The sequence below is a fragment of the Leptodactylus fuscus genome, chromosome 1, assembly GCF_031893055.1.
Source record: "Leptodactylus fuscus isolate aLepFus1 chromosome 1, aLepFus1.hap2, whole genome shotgun sequence".
Classification (NCBI taxonomy): Eukaryota; Metazoa; Chordata; class Amphibia; order Anura; family Leptodactylidae; genus Leptodactylus; species Leptodactylus fuscus.
In genome coordinates, this window is record NC_134265.1 from 200,404,099 (window position 1) to 200,425,157 (window position 21,059).

A 21,059-nucleotide genomic window follows, 5' to 3' on the forward strand; every position below is an offset into this window, starting at 1 on the left:
CAACCGATTCTTGGTCATGTATTTCATGGGTCTATCTTTTTCAGGGCCAATCAGTGAAAACATACATCATGACAGAGACGGGGCTGTGTACGTGGATGTCAAATAGTAGGTTTTTCACAGCAGACCATTATCTGGTTTCACTAATCCCTCATAGGCTTGAGTCTATTCAGAGATCTGTGAAGTTGGCTCAATAAGTGACAAGCTCTATCATTTAAAGGGGTTTTCGTGCAACAAATAATTTTTCAAAAAAGATCTGTTAGTGCTATTAATAGGTTAATAAGTGCACCCAAATACCTTTAGCAGTGTTCTGAGTGTTTTCTGGGAGTGAGTTCCTGGCATCTTGTGCATTTGTTTACATGGGCATCTTCCTGTTCTGTTCTCCTAAAACTACCATGATGCCTTAGACCACTCATCACTGATTCACCACCTCCCTTTTTCACTCACTCCCCCTTCATGTTTCCCTAGCTAGCCCTCCCAGTACTAGCATTTCCTAATACAACCCCACTCCCCCCCACCCACTATACTTGCGCTAGGTTCACACTAGCGCCCGGAGTCTGTTCTGAGCTTTCCGTCTTCTGCATGCAAGCAAGGACCGGGTCCGGCCGTGTACGCCAGTGAGCGTTTTATGCTCTCCACCGCAAAACCGTTTTTTTAAAACCGGATACAGAGTACTGCATGTTCGATTCTGTGTCCGATTTTAAAAAAAATGGTTTCACGGCAGAGAGCATAAAACGCTCACCGGCGCTCACGGCCGGACATCTTTCAAACCCATTCAAATGAATGAGTGAGAAAGACTCCTGCAGGTTTCCGTCTCCTGCTCAGACCGGGCGCAGATGTGAACGAGCCCTTACTTGTCTTCCGGACAGGACCTTCTGGGCAAGGGGCGTCACTTCATTTGGGGATAAGAACTGGAGTGCTGACATTTGCAATAATTGGCACTCTGGCTCTATTGCACAGACTTGGGCGGCCAGCATCTCCTCTTCTTGATGCCTACTGGCCGCCCATGCCTGCACAGTAGAGCCAAAGTACCCAGATGAAGTGACATCCGGTTCCCAGAAGAGCCGAACCAAAAGACAGGTGAATATGATGGGGGTGAGGGCTTAGTATTGATGACATAGTATTGATGACCGCCAAAGGAAATTGTACATGGGACGGTCATTATTAATAGGTAACTATAGATTTTTGGTACAGCAATTTAGAAGGTAGTCATGAGGGGGTTTAGCTTAGATTATATAAAGGTCAATTTATCCCAGACAACTCCTTTAACAAATCAGTTGTGAATAGATCCATTATTGTCTATGAGGCTGTGCGCTATCCACTGAACACCCCCAGCACACAGCTCATGGGCTCCACTGGGGTGTGTAAGTTCTTATTTTGGATAAACTCTGGCACCTCCTGCTCAGCCTTACATGGCTGCCCCCCCTTATGAATGCCAAGGCAGTGTGGCACATAGAGGGGATACAGCCGGGCAGGGGTAGATAGAAGCTCTCACTCAGACATAACGTGCAGGTGTCATCCACACTAGAACAAAGGAGCCGCTGCCATTATCACTTCCCACAGGATCCGTGCCAGCAGGAAGACGGCCTCGGGAGCTGCCTGAACTTTCCATGAGAGGCCTTAGTCACTGACTGAGGGGCGGGAAGGCCAAAAAAAAATCCACATTTTCTTTCCCAAATAAGTCGAAAAAAGCCTGCATATTTTAAGGCGGGAGGCGCCTTGTGGCTGACGTCAGGCCGGTGACGCCCACAGGTAACCACGCCCACCCATGCCATGACCTCACCCAAGAATTCCAAGCTGCTACTCATTGACTACACTTACTCCGCCGGCAGCACTCGCAGCGCTTAGTCTGCTCCAACTCCTCAAGCAGACTCGTGTCCATATAGCGGCTGCCAGTACAGCACCAAGTCTGTACCAGGAGTCTCCAGTGCCATAGTCTCTAGCACACCAACTTACTACCAAGCCAAGCACTTTGAAGCGGCTGCCTGGAGCCTGCTGTGACACAGTACTAGACAGAATGGCCGGACTCAACTCCCTGGAAGCTGTGAAGAGGAAGATCCAGGCTCTTCAGCTGCAGGCCGATGAAGCTGAAGACAAAGCGCAGGCTCTCCAGAGAGAAGTGGACACTGAACGGGAGATGCGTGAGAAAGTGAGGCGCAGCTACTCGACGCTCTACGGCCTCTGCTTCCTGTCTCCTCTCTGCTCTCACTCCTGAGGAGCGCTGCCGCTCCCTGTCCTCCTCCTCTCCTCTGGGCTGCTCCTCCTGCCGGCCATTCTCTGCCTTCTCCACACTTTTCACTTCTCTGTCAGTAACAAGTCTCTCTTCCATCATGTCAAGAGCTGTAAACTCCACCCACTTGGCCAGTGCCACCTGAGGACTGTGCCAGGCAGGCATTACATATGTAGTTACTAATGATGATAGTGGGTGCACTTTGGGGCAGGTTTATGACAATGTCTAAAACTGCATTCACACCAGTGCTCTTACCCACTTTGGGGATTCTGTCTTCAGAGAGAAAAGTCCTACAAGTGTTTTTTGGGTGTAAAACCCAGCGGACCCCATTGTAGTCTATGGGGTCTGTGGGTAACGACTTGTTAAGTGCATTGGGTTTCTATTTTTTGGGTCCTCAAGTGGACCTAAAGAACGGAAACCCAAACGCTAGTGTGAGCCTAACGTAAAAGAAAAGTCTTTGTAGCTGCCCATAGCGACCCATCACAGCATACGTTACAGAAGGTACAATACAACATGAAAGCTGTGCTGTGATTGGCTGCCGTAGACAGTTAAGGCTGGGTTCACGGAGTGTTTTGGACCGGATTTTGACATGGAGGCCGCCTTGAATCTGGTCCAAAAAATGGCTAGCCATGACTGGATGCTGGTGCAGTGCGTACAGTGCAGTGGCATTCTGCTCCGAATTAGGCCCAAATGAATGGGCCTAGTCGGGAGGGAGTGTCACAAGGCGGACGGCCGTGGCTGATTCAGCCGTGGAATCTGCCTGAAGAATGGGCATCTCGCTGTTTTTTTCTGCGAGTGGGAGCAAACCGCTCGCGGAAAAAGGATCCCACTGAAGTCAATAGGAGGCGGTTTTTTGACGCAGATTCCGCATCAAAATCCGGACCAAACCCCCCCCCCCCCCCTCGTGTGAACCCAGCTTTAGACACTTTTACTCTTATCCTGTTTTAATAAATGTGCCCCACTGTCACTTTCAGAGCTTCACTTTTGACTGCTTACATCTGTGTGTGTAATGGTAAATTGTTTGGTCTCCTATGGAAATGTGTAGGAACATAGAGATGCAGAAGTTGTTCCCTGTGAGGGTAGGGATGTATTTTTGGGTGTCGTCATTTCCTTTTACAAGGTCCTTTTGTTAGAGGGCCTACAGATAGTGATGGTCTTACTATGTTAACTTTTTATACAGATGACAGTCTCTTCAAAGATGGCTATATAATACTTCCCCCCCCCCCCCCCCTTTAATATTATTCAAGGACCTGCTCATACAAAAAAAATAACCAAAATAGGCCCTCTTTAAAGTGGCTTTTCAGGACCTAGCTAAGTTGGATACTGTCACACAGGATAAATCGTCAATCTCAGATCAATTGGACTGACACTTAGAACCCATGCTGATCAGTTATGTGGCCCTCCAGAAGCCTTATACCAGGTATATAGCAGGAGCCAGCTTTGCTCCTATTCAAGTGAATGGGATCAGAGCTGCAGCTTGCTGTACTACTGTGACAATATAGGGAGTTCCATACACAGAATAGTTTCCTGTATGCTACTATGTAGCACTAACATCTGGAGCTGCAGCTCTGCTCCTATTCACTTAAAGGTTGTGGCTGTATACCCTGGTATAAGACTTCCTGCGAGTGAAACAGCTGATGAGTGCGGGATGTGTTGAGATGTCCTTATCCTGTGCCTGGGTCACCTCTTTTCAAATTAGCCAGGGTCCTGAATAATTTGGCTGGATAAGAGGTGTGTGTATTTGGACCCCATTCTGAGCCATATTGAAGCCTCTCTCTTCTGCACTGATCCCTACCACACTTCTCTTGTAATGCTGCCTAGGTCCCTCACCAGTCTCTGCTTTCTGGTGTTTCTTGACACATAAGAAAACCTTGCATAGCCAATCACCGCTGTACCCATGGTTGGTGATCTGTCTCAGCCAGTGATTGGTTAAACGGGCATTGCCTGTTTCTCAAGAAGTAGGGACCAACTGGGATCAAAGGGGATTAGGACCAGATCTCTATTCTGAGCTGTTCTAAAATGCTGGAAATAAACCAGCCAGTGAATGGTATATAAAATGTGACTGTATCCTGTAATAGTGACTTCACATTCTATGATGATTACTAAGAACTGATGTCTTTAATCCTCTCTCTATCATATAATATAGATGGCCATATATCTTGAATGTTATATTTGCATTAGGGATGGGCCATCAAATCTCTGGAGCATTATTCTTACTGCTCAAGTAGGATGGATGATGGTGAGGATCAACTCCCAATGCATGGTGTTGTGCAGGCAGGAGATAATGGGAGGTCAGTATGCCTAGAACAATGCTCCAGAGAACTGAAGGCCTGCCCCCAGTGCACCAAATAGGATTGTTTCTGATGCATGATGTGCATACTTTGTTGCATTGAAATGGATCTTCAATAAAGCCTTGGATTTAACAAGTTTGTTCTGGCTGTTGGAATTCCACTACAACATTTGGGATTCAAAAGCGACACCAAATTCTGCCCTGAGGTTGGTTTTAAGTCTGCTCATTGCTGAAAAACTGCTTGCAGTTTTTAATAGTAGTAATGCCAATTAATGAACCAATGAGGCAAAAGTCTTCCTTAATTTCCTCTTCCATATCTGACATGTGAATGCCCCATAGAGTATTTCCTAGAGGAACTGCTACTACAGGTCTTGACAAACTCACATGTTATAACATGGAACTGCTGTATCTGGCTTTGCCACTGTACTCCTGTCTATAGGATTGTCATTGATTCCTAGTCCTTGAAATGAAGGGATGTACTGCTTTTACCCCCATGCTATCACCCCTATAATGTGACGGCATAGCCTAGTGATATGCCATGATGTTGTCATATTGGAATACGCTTCAAGTATCAGTAATTCTTTGACATCCTTGATGCCACAAGTGCACACTAGTATGTGGGAGGCCATGTACAGAGAGAACCCATCCATCAGACATTTATGGTATATCCAGCAATTATGTCTAAGGTTGAAAGCTCATTATAGCCAATTCTGGTTTTTACTGGACAGAGAGAATACTTTTTTTTTTAAATATGTGAATATTATTTTATAAATGCCATTCTCTTTATAAGAATTCCTCTATCTGTGACCCTTTCTCACTTAATGCCATAAATGCCAACCAAATAAACTCATGTGGGCAGCATGGTGACTCAGTGTTTAGCACTGCAGTGTTGGAGTCCTAGGTTCATATCCGACCAAAGACAAAGTCTGCAAAGAGTTTGTTCTCCCTGTGTTTGCGTGGGTTTCCTCCCACAATCCAAAAACTGACTGATAAGGAATGTAGATTGTGAGCCCTGTAGATTGTGACAGTGTTGACGACATCTGTACAACACTGCGCAATATGATGGCACTATATAAGTTAAAAAAAATAACGTGTAGTCATGGACATCGTGGCATTTACCTGTCTGTGCCGATAGCTGGAGACAATAACTGTTTAGTGAGTCATTCCTACCCATGAATCAGTACATGAGCTCATCCCGATGTGTTACTGATTTCCCAACAGATGTGATTCAACGTCCTGGGCCAGGTGAGAATTTGGAGCATGTGATTTCAGCCAGACAAAGTGACTTGTTTACTCAGGGAATGCCATGTTAGGATACTCTATAGGATACTCTATACATGTTAGGATACTCCATACTACACTCTATACCACACCTCACCTCACTTTAAAAATGGGATCTTATGAGTGCAAAAAAAATTATGCATGGCAATACATCTTAAAGGGGGTGTCTGGGATAAAATGATACTTCAACTCCAGGGGTGGGCAGTAGAGATGAGCGAACACTAAAATGTTCGAGGTTCGAAATTCGATTCGAACAGCCGCTCACTGTTCGAGTGTTCGAATGGGTTTCGAACCCCATTATAGTCTATGGGGAACATATACTCGTTAAGGGGGAAACCCAAATCCGTGTCTGGAGGGTCACCAAGTCCACTATGACGCCCCAGGAAATGATACCAACACCCTGGAATGACACTGGGACAGCAGGGGAAGCATGTCTGGGGGCATAAAAGTCACTTTATTTCATGGAAATCCCTGTCAGTTTACGATTTTCGCAAGCTAACTTTTCCCCATAGAAATGCATTGGCCAGTGCTGATTGGACAGAGTACGGAACTCGACCAATCAGCGCTGGCTCTGCTGGAGGAGGCGGAGTCTAAGATCGCTCCACACCAGTCTCCATTCAGGTCCGACCTTAGACTCCGCCTCCTCCGGCAGAGCCAGCGCTGATTGGCCGAAGGCTGGCCAATGCATTCCTATGCGAATGCAGAGACTTAGCAGTGCTGAGCCAGTTCTGCTCAACTACACATCTGATGCACACTCGGCACTGCTACATCAGATGTAGCAATCTGATGTAGCAGAGCCGAGGGTGCACTAGAACCCCTGTGCAAACTCAGTTCACGCTAATAGAATGCATTGGCCAGCGCTGATTGGCCAATGCATTCTATTAGCCCGATGAAGTAGAGCTGAATGTGTGTGCTTAGCACACACATTCAGCTCTACTTCATCGGGCTAATAGAATGCACTGGCCAATCAGCGCTGGCCAATGCTATGTTTTTTTACTGAAATGGAAAAACCACAAACTACTGTCACAATGCGACCAAAAAGTCCATATGCTAGAAAACACTGACTGCACATATACGGGAAAAACAGAAGTGAATAAAACCAATAAGTGAAACTGATTTGAGCAAAGAAATATATATATTTTTTTTTTTACTAAAGTTATTTTTACACCACCCTTGCCTGTTACCAAGATGTGGTTGATGGTGAGTGATAGGCATTGTGAGTGTAAAAATCGACCCACCAGATTTATCATATACACCAGTTTTAGGCGGTGTATGAAAGGCACAATTGTATGTTATGCTACATTTATAACATACCTCAAATGGAGGTAAAAGGACACCACTGACTATAAGATTTGCAATGTTTCTAGGCAGCTATGCTATCTTATTCAGTATTCATTGTATGCTGTGCATTGATCCTGGTTAATGTTCACAACACCTACTACAAAGTTTGCCTGTGGACTCCACGCCCAACATACAGACTACACCTATCAGACAATACAACACTTTGTTGTACTGGTGCTTTGGTTTCTTTTGCCACCCATTCTCTGGTCTATTCACATACACCCAAACTTAGTACATTGTTCACTATTTTGTATGTAAGTGTGAACTGTGACCTACTTTATGTACGGGATACATATGGAAGATTTCCTGCGCATTCTGTCCATCAATGCTTGCTTATAAGCTGTCTATACACATTATATAAGTGTGCCAAGCTTGCTGTTCTGTTGGGCTGGACAACTGTGTATGGGGGTGGGCTCCTATTACCCAGTAACACCGAAGTATAAGAAATAATAAAATGTAACCGTTACTTGAATCTCAAAAAGCAGCCATGGGGCTGAAATCCAGCCAATGTGTCCCACATATATTATGCATGTATGCATACCATAGGGTGGGGTTGTTGGAGGGGCTGGGCAATGATGGAGAAACTAGCCCTCCCTAACCATGTAATCATGTAGTGCTGTCCTTAAGTATCAACCACTAATAATACAAATGGGAGATGTGAATGCTGTGGCTACATGTGCTGATGCCATGCCACGGTTGTGTAGCAGAATTACAGTTCAGGCCCATTCACTGGAGCCTGGAACTCATACACTGCATCTCCTTACCACGGCACACTCGGGTTTTTTTTTTTGCCAGAGGTGGAGACCCAACTAATCTACCGCTGATGGCTTATCCTAAGGTTTGGCCATCTGTTTTGTAAAGTTGAGATCCCCTTTAAAGGCTATATATATATATATATATATATATATATATATATATATATATATTTATTATATTTTCCGTTACTTATGGTTTTGGTAAACTTTATTCATGCTAGCACTTACCAACATTTTAGCTGCCGGTCTGGAAAATGGTCTAATACGTTCAGCTTTGTGAGTGTGCCTGAAGGTGAGCACCGTTGTTAGTAGCCTGGGTATCCTGCATACACCCCCTTTTGTGCTGTAACTGTATCATAGGTCATCTGCGGAGAATTTCCTTCCATTGATGTGCATCATATTGTTCTTTTTTTTTCTTACAGTAAGCAGAATATGTAGTGCAAGACCGGGCCACTCCAGTTAGGTGTGTGCAAATGTTCCTTTAGCACTCGGAGACCTAGAGCTTTAGCAGCTGAAATTCCTCTCTGGCCACTTTAAAACCCAGCGTGCCCGTATGTCATTGTTATTGAATTTATTTTTTTAATGTAGATTGTGAGCCCTACATAGAGCTCACAATGTACATTTTTCCCTGTCAGTATGTCTTTGGAATCTGGGATGGAAATCCGTGCAAACACGGGGAAAACATACAAACTCCTTGCAGATGGTTTTATGCCCTTGGCCCTTGCCCTTGGACTCCAGCGCTGCAGTGCTAACCACTGAGCCACCGTGTGGCCCCATTGTCATTGAATTCTGTTCTTGGGGTACTGGACTAGGTAGCAGCATTATCTGCTTCTAATATTTCCTATCTGTTTTGTGTGTTTGGGTGGGCATTTAATATCTTATTAGACTTGGCTTGGTGTGACATTATAGTCTGTGGGGTCTGTGTGCTTTCACTGCTTGTCAGTGCGTTCGGTATTCTGTTTAGGGGGTCCCCATGTAGACTCCTTGAATGGAATACCAAATGCAGATGTGAAGCGGGCCTTATTTGGTTTTCATTGGTCTCATAAATACATCTTTGTTGTATTTGGCCTCCTCAGACTAAGGAAATATCTCCTGCAAAACCTTCATGGTTTGCTTTGTGGATTTTTTTAATATATATATATATATATATATATATATATATATATATATATATATATATATATATATATATATATATATATATATATGAATTCACTTTTCATTGAATGTATTGCTAAGGGCTTGTTCACATCTGCGCCCGGCACTCCGTTCGGCAGGTTTCTGTTTCCTGCTTAAAACTGGGCAGGAGAAGGAAACCTGCCGGACTCTATCCAAAACCATTCAAATTAATGGGTTTGAAAAGTGTCCGGCCGTGAGTGCCGTTGAGCATTTTATGCTCTCCGCGGCGAAACTTTTTTTTTTTTTTTTAACCAGACACCGAATTGGACATGCAGTACTCTGTGTCCGGTTTAAAAAAAACGGTTTCGCTGTGCAGAGCTTAAATCGCTCACCGGCGCTCACGGCTGGACTCTGCATGACAGTTTTCCGTCTTCTGCATGCAGAAGACGGTAACCTGAGAACAGAGTCCGGGTGCTGGTGTGAACCCAGCGTTACTCTGCCTCCCCTAACATACTCTGCGTCCCTAACATTGTGATGGTTTTGTTGCTCATATATATGATTACTTTTTAGAGCCATGAAACTGCATTAGGAGCTGTTAGGGCTCTTGCCACTATATGGAAGGCTATTGGTAACGTATTAGTAATCTTTCCAGAGATCAGCTATTCCCACAGATAGCATGCTGCAGCTCTTCCAGCATTACTCTGTGGGCGGTTTCCTGTCAGCCAACCTTCCCACACTGCCTTTACCTTATAAGGAGAATCCCCACATTCTAGTAAGGGAAAGGTGGAGTTTCCATGATGAATAGTTTGCCTTTTATCTTGCTGTAACAGCCTACTGATTTTCATTTCACTATAACTATGCTCTCTTCAGTTTTCATTGTTATGCTTTCTGGATTAGAATTAGATATCTGTTGAATAGAAGAACTCCCTTTGAGCCCATTCATAGTTAGATATAAATTGCATAAAGAACTTTGACCAACTTGTCCATTAACCGTATTATATCAGCAAATTGTTCAGTTTCAATACTTCTGTCCTCCTCCTACAGATAAAACCTTTTGTCCGGGATCTAGAGCGTCTCATATGTATGTTATTGTATTCCAGGCGGAAGGTGAGGTTGCCGCATTAAACCGTCGTATCCAGCTTGTGGAAGAGGAGTTGGATCGGGCTCAAGAGCGTCTAGCTACCGCTTTACAGAAACTGGAAGAAGCAGAAAAGGCGGCTGATGAGAGTGAAAGGTATTTACAGCAATGCTTGTAAGACTTCCTGCGGGGTTGTGTTTCTCGGCATTAGATTGCACCATTCCAATCATCACTATTACAAAGGTTTGCTTAGTTACTATAAAAGTCATCATACTAGAGTGAAGCAGCAATATGACACTTTTTTTTTTTTCTTTCCTTTTTGTACACGCTTGTCAGTAAGTGTATATTAGCCATAGACAGAGCCCATCCATTGCCTATGTCGCTGAAACTCCACCAAATGCTGTTTTAGCAAACCAAAAAACTACTTTCAGGCCTGGTTCACATCTGTGTTCAGGAAGTCTGTGAAAAGAAACGTATCCGCATAAAAAAAAAAAAAAAAAAAATTAAAAAAAAGTGGTTACCTAAAGAAACCACGCACCCTGTAGACTATAATGGGGTCCATGTGGTTTCTGCATGAAAAATGCAGAGAAAAGTGCTGCTAGCAGGACTTTTCTCTACGTATACTTCATGTGGATAGGGGAACAGAATGGCCCGAACCCAGATGTGAAGCGGGCCTTACAGTGTGCAGACAATGATGTAGATGTTAACCCCTTCCTGTTGTATGACAGGTCATAGAAATCCCTGACCTCCCTAGACTTGAAAATAAGGCCTAGATCCTTTATTTACATGGTTTCCAAGGCATGTTGATCATAGGACTCTGGGTCCATTGATAATTTAACAGATAGGTGGTCTACACAATAGATACTTCTCAGAAGACTTACCTAGGTATTTATAGCCCCATTTGTCTCTTTGCTGTACACGCTATTACCTGAGGTCTAATATCTAGAAGATATTATCTTCCAACAATGTCATCCTTGGTGCTACTTCAGAACATGATTAGGCAGATTTACCATTTAAGTCTAAAGATAGTTCAAGGACTTTCTCACTTTACCTATTGTACGAAATAGCTCAAATTTGATTCCTTTGTAGTTTTTTTTTTTTTTTTTGGAGTATCGTGTTTGGAGTGGGATGTAATATAGTTTAATCTATCAAACTTCCTTTTAATAAAAGAAATGGGCTGTAAAGTTAGAGCATTAGCAATGCTCTAACTAAGCAATGCCAGGAGACAAAAAAGTGGTAGTTACACTTTAAAGGCAAAATGTATTTATTTTTATTTTTCTATATTTTTACTTTTTTTTTTTTTTTTTCTTTTTTTCCCCACCAAATTTGGGAGGAAAATGGGGGTTCGTCTTATAGTCCGAATGTGGACTATAAAGGAGGGCGGTTGAGCGGAATTGCAGAATCTCCATTCTCCTGCCGCCGCTGGTTTCCTGCTGAAACCCTCCCCAGCATCTGCCGTTCTATTACAGTGGATGCCCGGTCTGTAAAGCTAATGGCAGCCGCTCTAGTTCAGAGTGGTCGCCATGGTGGTCGCAGAGGCCGACCTGTTCCTATGACAGCTGGGAGCCTAATGAAGGCTCCCAGGCCTCTCCTAGCAATGTTACTATTGCGGCTGGTCTATGACTTGCAATCAAATGATTGTAGGTTCAAGCCCCCTAGGGGACTAATGAAATAGTTTAAAAAAAAAAATTCCAAAAAATAAATCAAACTTCTAAATCACCCCTTTCCGTCTTATAGTCCGAAAAATATGGTAAATCACATTTTAGATTGATTCACTGACTGCCTTTTTAAAGTATTTTTGTTGATGTATTTAATCTACCATGTTATCTATATTTAAAACCATGGGCCAGAGCCTGGAGCAAACCCTATTGACTTCTAGAGGAGAGTTATCTAGGCATCCTCTGTGACCTGTACAGAGGTCATTGTGCAGAAAGGGGAGTAGATAAGATGAAATCCTCTACTGTGACGGGAGGATTCTGCATGTATTTAAATATTCACAATATTCAGAAAATGAGTGGTACGCACCAGGACCCACTTCAGGGGGCTACCACAACAATAAGCCCAATCTCCACTTTGACTTTTTTCTTTTCTTCTATCCAAAGTATCTCGACCAGCATCTTGTAATCATCTGTATGCTAATTGCTGCTATAAAGAAATCACCTATAGAATACAGAAGTGTTGGCACGTTTTGGCTTGGTGGCCAGAGTCAGAACTACAGGATTTCATTTTTTAATATAGCTAATGACATGAAAATTAGGGCTAGGTAATTGAACTAGATCGCTATTTCAAAGGAACACAACTCTGATATTCATCAGAATCATGAAATTGATGTTGGCCTGGCCCCAGAGTCTGAATTCCATGCATGTTATGATGAACAATTTCTTTACTGTAGTTAATGTTTGGGTGGTATGACTGGAAAGCTTGCTTCAAATATCTAACTCCTTTTCATTGTGCCAGCCAGGGCTGTACAGTCGGTAGGCCAAACCACCAATTCAGACTACTCTATTTTTCCACAGCCTTACTCATTCGTAAATGACAGCCATGGTCAGACAGAAGTAGTAAAGATCCTATAATTTATTAGAAAGTTGGTCGTTTGAGTTTCAAGGAAAGTAAATATGTCACGAACTATGCTTATAATTATACAGTATTAAAATATATATATATATATATATATATATATATATATATATATATATAAAAATTTTATTTATTTTTTTTCATTTTAAAATTATACAATTTTTATTTTGAAGCTCGGTTGGTAACTTTTTTACCCAACTGACTCCTCCCAAACTTGGTCCTGACTTTTAACTCCATTTACCTGGTGGCAGATCACTAAAACTATTTTCAAACAAAAATGTGAAAAATCTAGATTAAAATGGAGAAAAGTAACTTCTTATTTTTAGGTAAAATCGTAGTGGTGTTTTTTTGTTTTGTTTTTTTGTTTAAATACAATTTTTTTTTTCACTGACTCAATGGAACATGCCCGAGCTATAACATAGTAGTACAAATCCTCTCTGAATCCATTTTTTTTTTTGTCATATTCCTTCAGATATGGTCCATAAATTTTAATGCATGCATGACAAGAATGCATTCCGTAATGTGCTTAAATGTGTACCGTGTAAGACTCTGTACACTTTGATCTAACAGGTGCTCTATTATCTCTTTACAAAATGCAAACAGTGTTTTAATATTAATTTAACTTGATTCTGAGGCTTTTTCCTTGTAACTTGAATATAATGAGTTTTGTATTCTATGTTTAGAGGAATGAAGGTAATAGAAAATAGGGCTATGAAAGATGAAGAAAAAATGGAAATCCAAGAAATGCAGCTCAAGGAAGCCAAACACATTGCAGAAGAAGCTGATCGTAAATATGAGGAGGTAAGGAAGAGTAATAAATATTAAAGTCTCTGCCGCACAGTTAAAGCGTAACTAAACTTTTCATGAATTCATACTGTAGGTGAAGAATACAAGCTTTGTAATATACTTTATAACTGAAAATTTTCTTACCACCAATACAATTCTATGAAGAGGGGAGGGGGAAGTAAGAGAAGAGCCCCTCAAAGCAACGAGACCTCAGCAATATATATATAGAGACAGTTCACTTTTACAACACAGCTAGGTTGTCAAGAATTACTATTCAGCCTGTTTAATTCTGTGCACACACATAACTGTCTCCTTCTAAACCTGCACCCTCACGTTCTATAAACTTCACTGTAAACTGATCTTGTTTATAGGACAAAATCCCTAAGATATGAAGTAAAGACAGAGCTTGTAGTTAAATACTCAGGCACTTTTCTTTGAAGTATATTACAAAATTTGTTCTCTTCAGTACTGAGAAATTTCCATGTAGCTGGTTCTACCAGTCCCTTCTGCTTTAAATAGTGTCGGCTAAGTGAAAGCTAAAAATGCCAGTATACTTTATGCAGAAACCGCCAGGACTGGCTAACTAAGGGCGGGTTCACACCTGCACCCGATCTCTGTTTTCAGGTTCACGTCTTCTGCCGGCGAAACTCTTTTTTTTTTTTTTTCTCGAACACAGTCCTGCATGTCCAACTTTGTGTCTTGTTAAAAAAAATAATAAATTTCGCCGCGGAGAGCACAAAACACTCAGTCGCTCACAGCCAGACACTTTCCAAACCCATTCAAATGAATGGGTTTTAAAAATGACTGCAGGTTTCCGTCTCCTGTCCAGTTTCGGGCAGGAATCAGAAACCTGCAAAACGGAGACTAGGGCGCAGATGTAAACCCGCCATAAGCTGTTTACACTACTGTTTACACTAATGTTTGTTGCCCTAATCTTTCATAGGGTAAGAGCAATGGACATTAAGTGATGCCCCTCAATCCAGTTTCAGTTTGCATTCACCCTCATGTAAAAAAAAAGTGCAATAACTTTGCCTATTTCATGTCACACAGTTAACAGAAAAAATAAGTGTTAGCCGATCCTGACAATTTTGTTGTCATAATGCAAAAAATATTCAAAATCAGTCAGTAATGATGGCATGTATTGGTACATAATATACTAGAGTTCTATTGCATTTTCATTAGTAAGTCTGCTTTCCTATGCAAAATATGCAACCAAGGATAAGGGTTATCAATTTTTTTAATTTTTTTTTTTTTTTCCTTTAGGTTGCCCGTAAATTGGTCATCCTTGAAGGGGAGCTGGAGAGAGCAGAGGAGCGTGCAGAAGTATCTGAACTGTAAGAATTCACATTTTCCCTTGCATCTTGCTGAGAAACAGTCAACTTTTAGGCTAAGGCCCCACGGGCCATATCTGCAGCACTAAAGTGCTGCGGGAAGAACTGCTGCGTGAACGTATTGCGGTTCTTTCTGCAGCGCTTTTAAGAGAAAGTTCAGAGTTTTCCTCTGCGGACTTTCCCTTATTATATCTACGGGAAAGCCGCCGGCGTTTCCGTAGATATAATTGACATGCTACGATTTGCAAAGCCGCAACAGCTTTGCAAATCGCAGTGTGTCCGCGCTGCGATCTTTTCCTGCACTGCACAACACCGCGATTTTTCCTGCAGCGTCTCAGCTGCGGGCAAATTGCGGTGTTTCCGGTCCGTGGGACCCCGGCCTTAAAGGAAGTTTTGATAATTGATACCTTATTGCTTATATTAGGTTTACCACCACAGTCCTATGTCACATGTGGCCCTCATAGCCCTCTATGTGGGCACCCATCTGTGGAACAGATTGTACTGTGTGGGGATCCCTCACTATTTATATCACACAGTATCTGTTTTATAGTAGACATGTTATTAGTACAGGCTGTAATAACATTGCTCGGTCACTATAAAACAGATCCTGTGTAAATGGTGAACATTAATTGTTCAAAATTATGCCACATACAAACTTTTTTACCTTTCAATACAAAGTTGTTTTGTATCATTGAAAGCTCAGTAAAGCCCCATTCACACGAACGTAACTTGGAGATATATAATTTTATATAATTTTCTGCAACTGTGGGGCCGCACAGTATTAGGGTTAAATTGGCACTATGCAATAACTTAGTGGGTTTTGGGTTGCAGTTTGGGCACGTGGTCTCTAAAAGGTTCGCCATCACTGTATTAGGACATGGTATGGATGGATAGATGAAAAAGGCGGCATTAACATGTCTTGAAGTTGATATATTTTCCTGTCTGTGGAGATATATTGCTTTTGGCAAAAAAACAAAACAAACCATTGTCCTCAAACAAGAACACTTGATATGGTTTTGTGGTTGCAGCCTTGACCACTATTCATGGCCATATTACTTCCCCATACTTGAACGATGTGTATATTTCATAATGTAGACCAGATCCCATTTTTTGAAGGTAAATAAAATATTTAAAATCTTATGATCTGTAGAAAAATTATAGCTATCATACAGATTATCTGAGAAATGCTTTATGTTCACACAGCTGAATTTGAGGAGGATTCTGCTAGACATTTGCCTTCTATTCATTTCAGAAGACAGATGCGGAATTTTGTGTCTTCCTTCCCTCTGATAATTTTTTTTTTTTTTTTTTTTTTTTAATGGACCATTTACACAATGTATTCACAGATAAACTTTCAGAATATTTTGAACAGCTATGTGAACGCCGTTCAAAAAATTAAACTGTGATCTGAACAGGTGCTTTCCATAGGTACTATATTAAAACACTAAGCAGGTGTGGGGGAAAAAAAAAAACACTACAAAGTAGGAATACTTTGGTGTTAAGTGTGTGGTTTTTTTTTTTGTTTGTTTTGTTAATGAAAATTAAGTGAATGTGCAAAAGATTTGGAAGGAACACTTTTGGCCTCTGGTAGTATTTGTCACTGATAAACTTGGCTCCTTTCTGTGAAACCCTGCACTTCAATCTCCCTTCTGCAAGCCTCCCCACCCTTTCAATTCCCCTCTGTTTTTTCTATCGAGTTCTGCACTCGAGGTAGACGTAGGGTATGGGTATTGAATAATGCAGGGAAGTTATCCATACCCCAGAGAGAACCTGTGTACAGCTCTCAATAGAAAAATAATGGAAAGAATACTAAAATGCAGGATTTCACAGAAAGATTCCAAAATTTGGTAGTGTACTTCTGCCATGTGCTGCCAGTAAATAAAAATTTGTTTGAAAATTTAGTTATGTTGTATTTGTGTATTCGCTTTCATATGTCTGTTTTGTAGGCAGTGATGAAATACATTTAGATGGTAGGTAAGGCACCTAGCGGTTTACCTATTTTTCTTATCCTATTTATTTATTTTTTTTAAATTGCAGTAAATGCAGTGATCTGGAAGAAGAATTGAAAAATGTGACTAACAATTTGAAATCTTTGGAAGCTCAATCAGAAAAGGTAAGTGGACTACAACTAAAGTTGTTTTGTTTTTGTTTGGTTTTTTTTTATCTTCCCCCAAAAAATTAAATGAAAGGTGATTAGTAGAGATGAGCAAACACTAAAATGTCCGAGGTTCAAAATCCGATTCGAACAGATTTCGAACCCCATTATAGTCTATGGGGGGGAAATGATCATTTCAGGGGTACGCAAAATTCGATAAAATGATACTTATCAAGTCGACGAGTGACAGTCGGGCTGGATTCTCCTTGAAGTCTTCTCCCGGCGCAGCATAACCTGCGAGGTCGGCTCTGCCTGGCCCGACGCCTGAGCAGAGCCGACTGCGCATGCGAGGGCACGCCACGGGGACGCTGCATGGAGAAGACTTCTAAAGGTAAGAGAAGAACCAGCGTTGATTGGCAGAATGTATAGCATTCTGCCAATCAATGCTGGTTCTGCATCGAACCTTAAACTTCGAACAGCTATTAGTGTTCGATCGAGTACGAGTATTTCGAATACCGTAGTATTCGATCGAACACCTACTCGATCGAACACTATCGAAAATCATGCTGATAGAGCCCCACATATGTGTGGATAGCCTTTAAAAAGGCTATTCAGGCACCGTAAATGTTATATTAAACTTCACATTTACGGTGCCTGAATAGCCTTTTTAAAGGCTATTCACGCATATGTGGGGCTCATCAGTATGATTTTGCTGATAGAGCCCCTTTAATACAAACTGTAGCTTGTCCACAAATAAGAAAATCTCTGTTGTACATGGAAATGTAAAAATGTGGTAACTTTGTGATTGTACTGACCCCCCCCCCCCCATAATATAGGTAAGACCAAGCTCACATTTGTGTCAGACTCCATCGCAATGTCTTTCTGAAATTTACATGAAAGCTCACACAGCTTTTCCACCGGCCACTTTTCATTTTAAAATGGGCATCTGACACTCATTACAGTCAGTATGGTCTGTCAGCCTCCAAATGTAACCACATTCAACTGACCAGAGCAGCAGAGAGCCAACGCTAAAGTGAACTTGGAATAACCTATTACTTTGACAACACAATGAACACCTTAAAAATAAAACCCATAAGAAAATAGAGTAACTGCAGTTCTGCTCCCCCTTTTTTTTTTTTCTCTTTTTTTTCTTCACTACACCTTCCTAGTACACAGCACATCATATTAAATCCTACCACTAGGAAGTGCAAATTTACACTTTTAGCCTTCTCTGGCTTCTGCAGCTACAATGTTTCACTAAACAGACAGGCCCGGAAAGCAATATTATGGATTTTTTTTTGTTACAGCATTTTGCGGCTTGTTGTACAGTGTAAGGTTTTATACTCGCAACAGTGACATTTTTGAGTGATCTGTGTAAGGCTTGTTTTGCATTCTCCCTTTTCAATAGCCAAGTGTCATCCATTTGGCATCAATTTTTAATGGACTTTTAATGAAAAATGGTCAGTCAAAAAAAAAAAAGTGAATAGCCATTGAAAAGAATGCATTTAATAAAGCCTCATTCACATGACAGGATTCCACAGCTGTTTGCTAGTAGTTATATTAGTGGCCAGCACAAAACCCTGTTGACTTAAATAAATCTCGTCACAATAAGATGATTTTGTCCAGACTGGGAACTGAAGCCACAGGTTCATCGTACTTTTGACAGTGGTGAAGGGGCATGCATTGCGTATAAACTTTTGTAGCTGATGTTAAGCAATGGAGTTTTGAGTGTACTTGAGTGATATTGATTTTGGCTTGGGTTTTTTTGTCTCTAGTATTCTGAAAAAGAAGATAAATATGAAGAAGAAATCAAGATCTTAACAGATAAATTAAAAGAGGTAACCTGCATTACAGAATAGGACTATACTGAGACTGTCAGAGTGTGTGTGTGTGTGTGTATACATAAAGGAGTATTAATGTATTAAGCTGGTATATAGTTGGTTTACATTCCAATTCAATCTTCATTTTTTTTTTCTTTTTACGCATTTTAACAGGCCGAAACTAGGGCTGAGTTTGCAGAAAGAACAGTTGCCAAACTAGAAAAAACCATTGATGACCTCGAAGGTAAGCTGTGCTTATCAATGATGACCCTTTTAGTTCTTGTTGTTTTATAAATTTCAATGTCGAAAAGAAACCTTGACAAAAGTACAATACAAATATTTAAAAAAAAAAAAAAAAATTGCAATGCTTCTCCACTACCCTGACAGGTGATCAGATACAGAGGGATATAAAGTGTGATATAGAAGCCAAACTGAATAGTTGGATTATTCCTCTTATACAATCTGTACTGGAGAACATCTTGCTGTGGTCATACAGAACTCTTTTCTAATTAACTGTTTACATTTGCAACCTTCCTTTCCCAAGATAAGAGTTGTGCTAGATATTGCTCTCCGCTTGCTAGAAGTATTTTTTTTTAAATTGATTATCCTTATTTCATAAATAAAATAAAAATGCATGAGGTATAGAGCATAAAAAAAAAAACCTTTCACCTCCTGGAGCACATGCGGTTTTATATACCGCTACAAAGCCGACAGTGCGCTGAAATCAGCGCACTGTCGGTTTTCCCCTTCTGTGCCCCGGGTGAAGAGCTATCGGTGCCAGTACCGTAGCTCTTCACCATCAGAAGGGCGTTTCTGACAGTCAGGAATGCCCTTCCTCACAGCAGTGCCTATAACGCTGTACAGTGTGAGCGGGGAGGAACGCCTCCCCCAGTACTAGTCTATAGACTATATAAAATTAACCCCTAAACTAAACCCCATTTTCCCCACCATCATTCTAACTTATTTAGTTTAAATAAATAAGTAAATAAAAAATTATAATTACCTAGGTCGTCATGGTGGTCGTCGCCAGGCACACTTTCGGATAATGTGGTGACGTTCCATTTCGTAGTTTCTGGAAAAGGAACTTCAATACTAATTTTCTGTAATTTTAGAATCTCAATTTGCCTTGTTTGCAAATGTTTAATAGACTGCAATTCTACATTGTAGCATACATCTTCTGTGTAGTAACAAATGTCTTTCTCTTCCACACTTCCTCCCACTATTCTGCATCTATTCTCGACTCTTCTCTTGTCCGTCTGATTCCTGCTGATTCTCTGTGATAGATGAATTGTATGCACAGAAGCTGAAGTACAAGGCTATCAGTGAGGAGCTAGACCATGCTCTGAATGACATGACGTCGTTGTAGACTGCCCCTCGGTTCTGTCATGTGGCTCTTGAGTTCTGTTAGCTACTGTGGTGTGTTCTTCTTTCTTTTTTTTTTCCTTTTTTTTTTTTTTCTGTGAATTTCTGCACTTCTCAGTCTCTTGAAATAAAGATCTATCTGCACCCTTTCATTTCTTTCTTTTCCTTCTTTGTATTCAGTGTGTATAATGCATGTATGAAAGAACTGACCCTTTCCATACATGAGATCTACTCTTGTATTGGAATATTATAGAAGTAGAGGACACTGCCAAAGCTTTTGGTTGTAACGTTCATCATGATCCTACAGATTTTCTCACATTGCTGTTGTGCATGTTAATGGACCACACACATATTCAGGTTATCAGGTTACTAGGACATAAATGTCATGCCTCATTCACTATTATAAATACGGAGGTACTTCATTTTTGTTTTTCTTTCAGACAAACTGGCGAATGCCAAAGAAGAAAACCTGGGAATGCATCAAGTTCTGGACCAAACACTACTAGAGCTCAACAGTTTATAATACAAAGTGAAGACAGTTGTGCAATTTTGATTCCTTCCTGAAAGTCTTACAATCTGTCACTTTTTATTCTTAACATTCCAGGGGAAAACGGCAATAACTGCGACCAAATATCATTTTTTTTTTTTTTTTTTTTTTAGAAACCGTTCACAATGATGACCTTAAAAACCTGGTGTTAAGTTTGTGCATTGTACCTTTTTATAATATTTTTTTTTTAATTCTTTTTATACGAAGGTTCCATGTACATTCAAAGCTAGAATAGTCACATGATGTTCAGTGTTTGTCTCGTTATTCTGTTACGTGACCAAAATGTGTTGGTATAAAAAAAAAAAAAAAAAAATGTTAAAAATGTTCTAGATCTTGTTGAATATCATCAATAAAATACAACTAGGCAAAATGTTAACTAGAATATCATTCAAAAAAGCAGCCATGGGGGGGGGGGGGAGAGGATGAGATTTTCTCCTTAATACCAACCAT

General features: G+C 41.0%; 1 protein-coding gene across 4 annotated transcripts in view; it reads left to right on the plus strand.

The window, feature by feature from the left end:
* TPM4 (tropomyosin 4) overlaps window positions 1-20,710 on the plus strand; it is a 53,883-nt gene extending 33,173 nt beyond the window's left edge. Inside the window, exons 1-8 of one of the 4 annotated variants that reach the window (XM_075282322.1) lie at window positions 1,791-2,146; window positions 10,114-10,247; window positions 13,352-13,469; window positions 14,718-14,788; window positions 16,823-16,898; window positions 18,656-18,718; window positions 18,875-18,944; window positions 19,984-20,215. In XM_075282322.1, coding sequence (XP_075138423.1) covers window positions 2,015-2,146; window positions 10,114-10,247; window positions 13,352-13,469; window positions 14,718-14,788; window positions 16,823-16,898; window positions 18,656-18,718; window positions 18,875-18,944; window positions 19,984-20,066 — 747 coding nt within the window. In that variant the 5' untranslated portion in view covers window positions 1,791-2,014 and the 3' untranslated portion in view covers window positions 20,067-20,215. Of the gene's footprint in view, window positions 1-1,790; window positions 2,147-10,113; window positions 10,248-13,351; window positions 13,470-14,717; window positions 14,789-16,822; window positions 16,899-18,655; window positions 18,719-18,874; window positions 18,945-19,983; window positions 20,223-20,502 lie in introns of those variants that run through there. The other 3 variants (XM_075282313.1, XM_075282296.1, XM_075282304.1) reach the window with 3 other exon arrangements.
* Window positions 20,711-21,059: the final 349 nt, after the last annotated feature.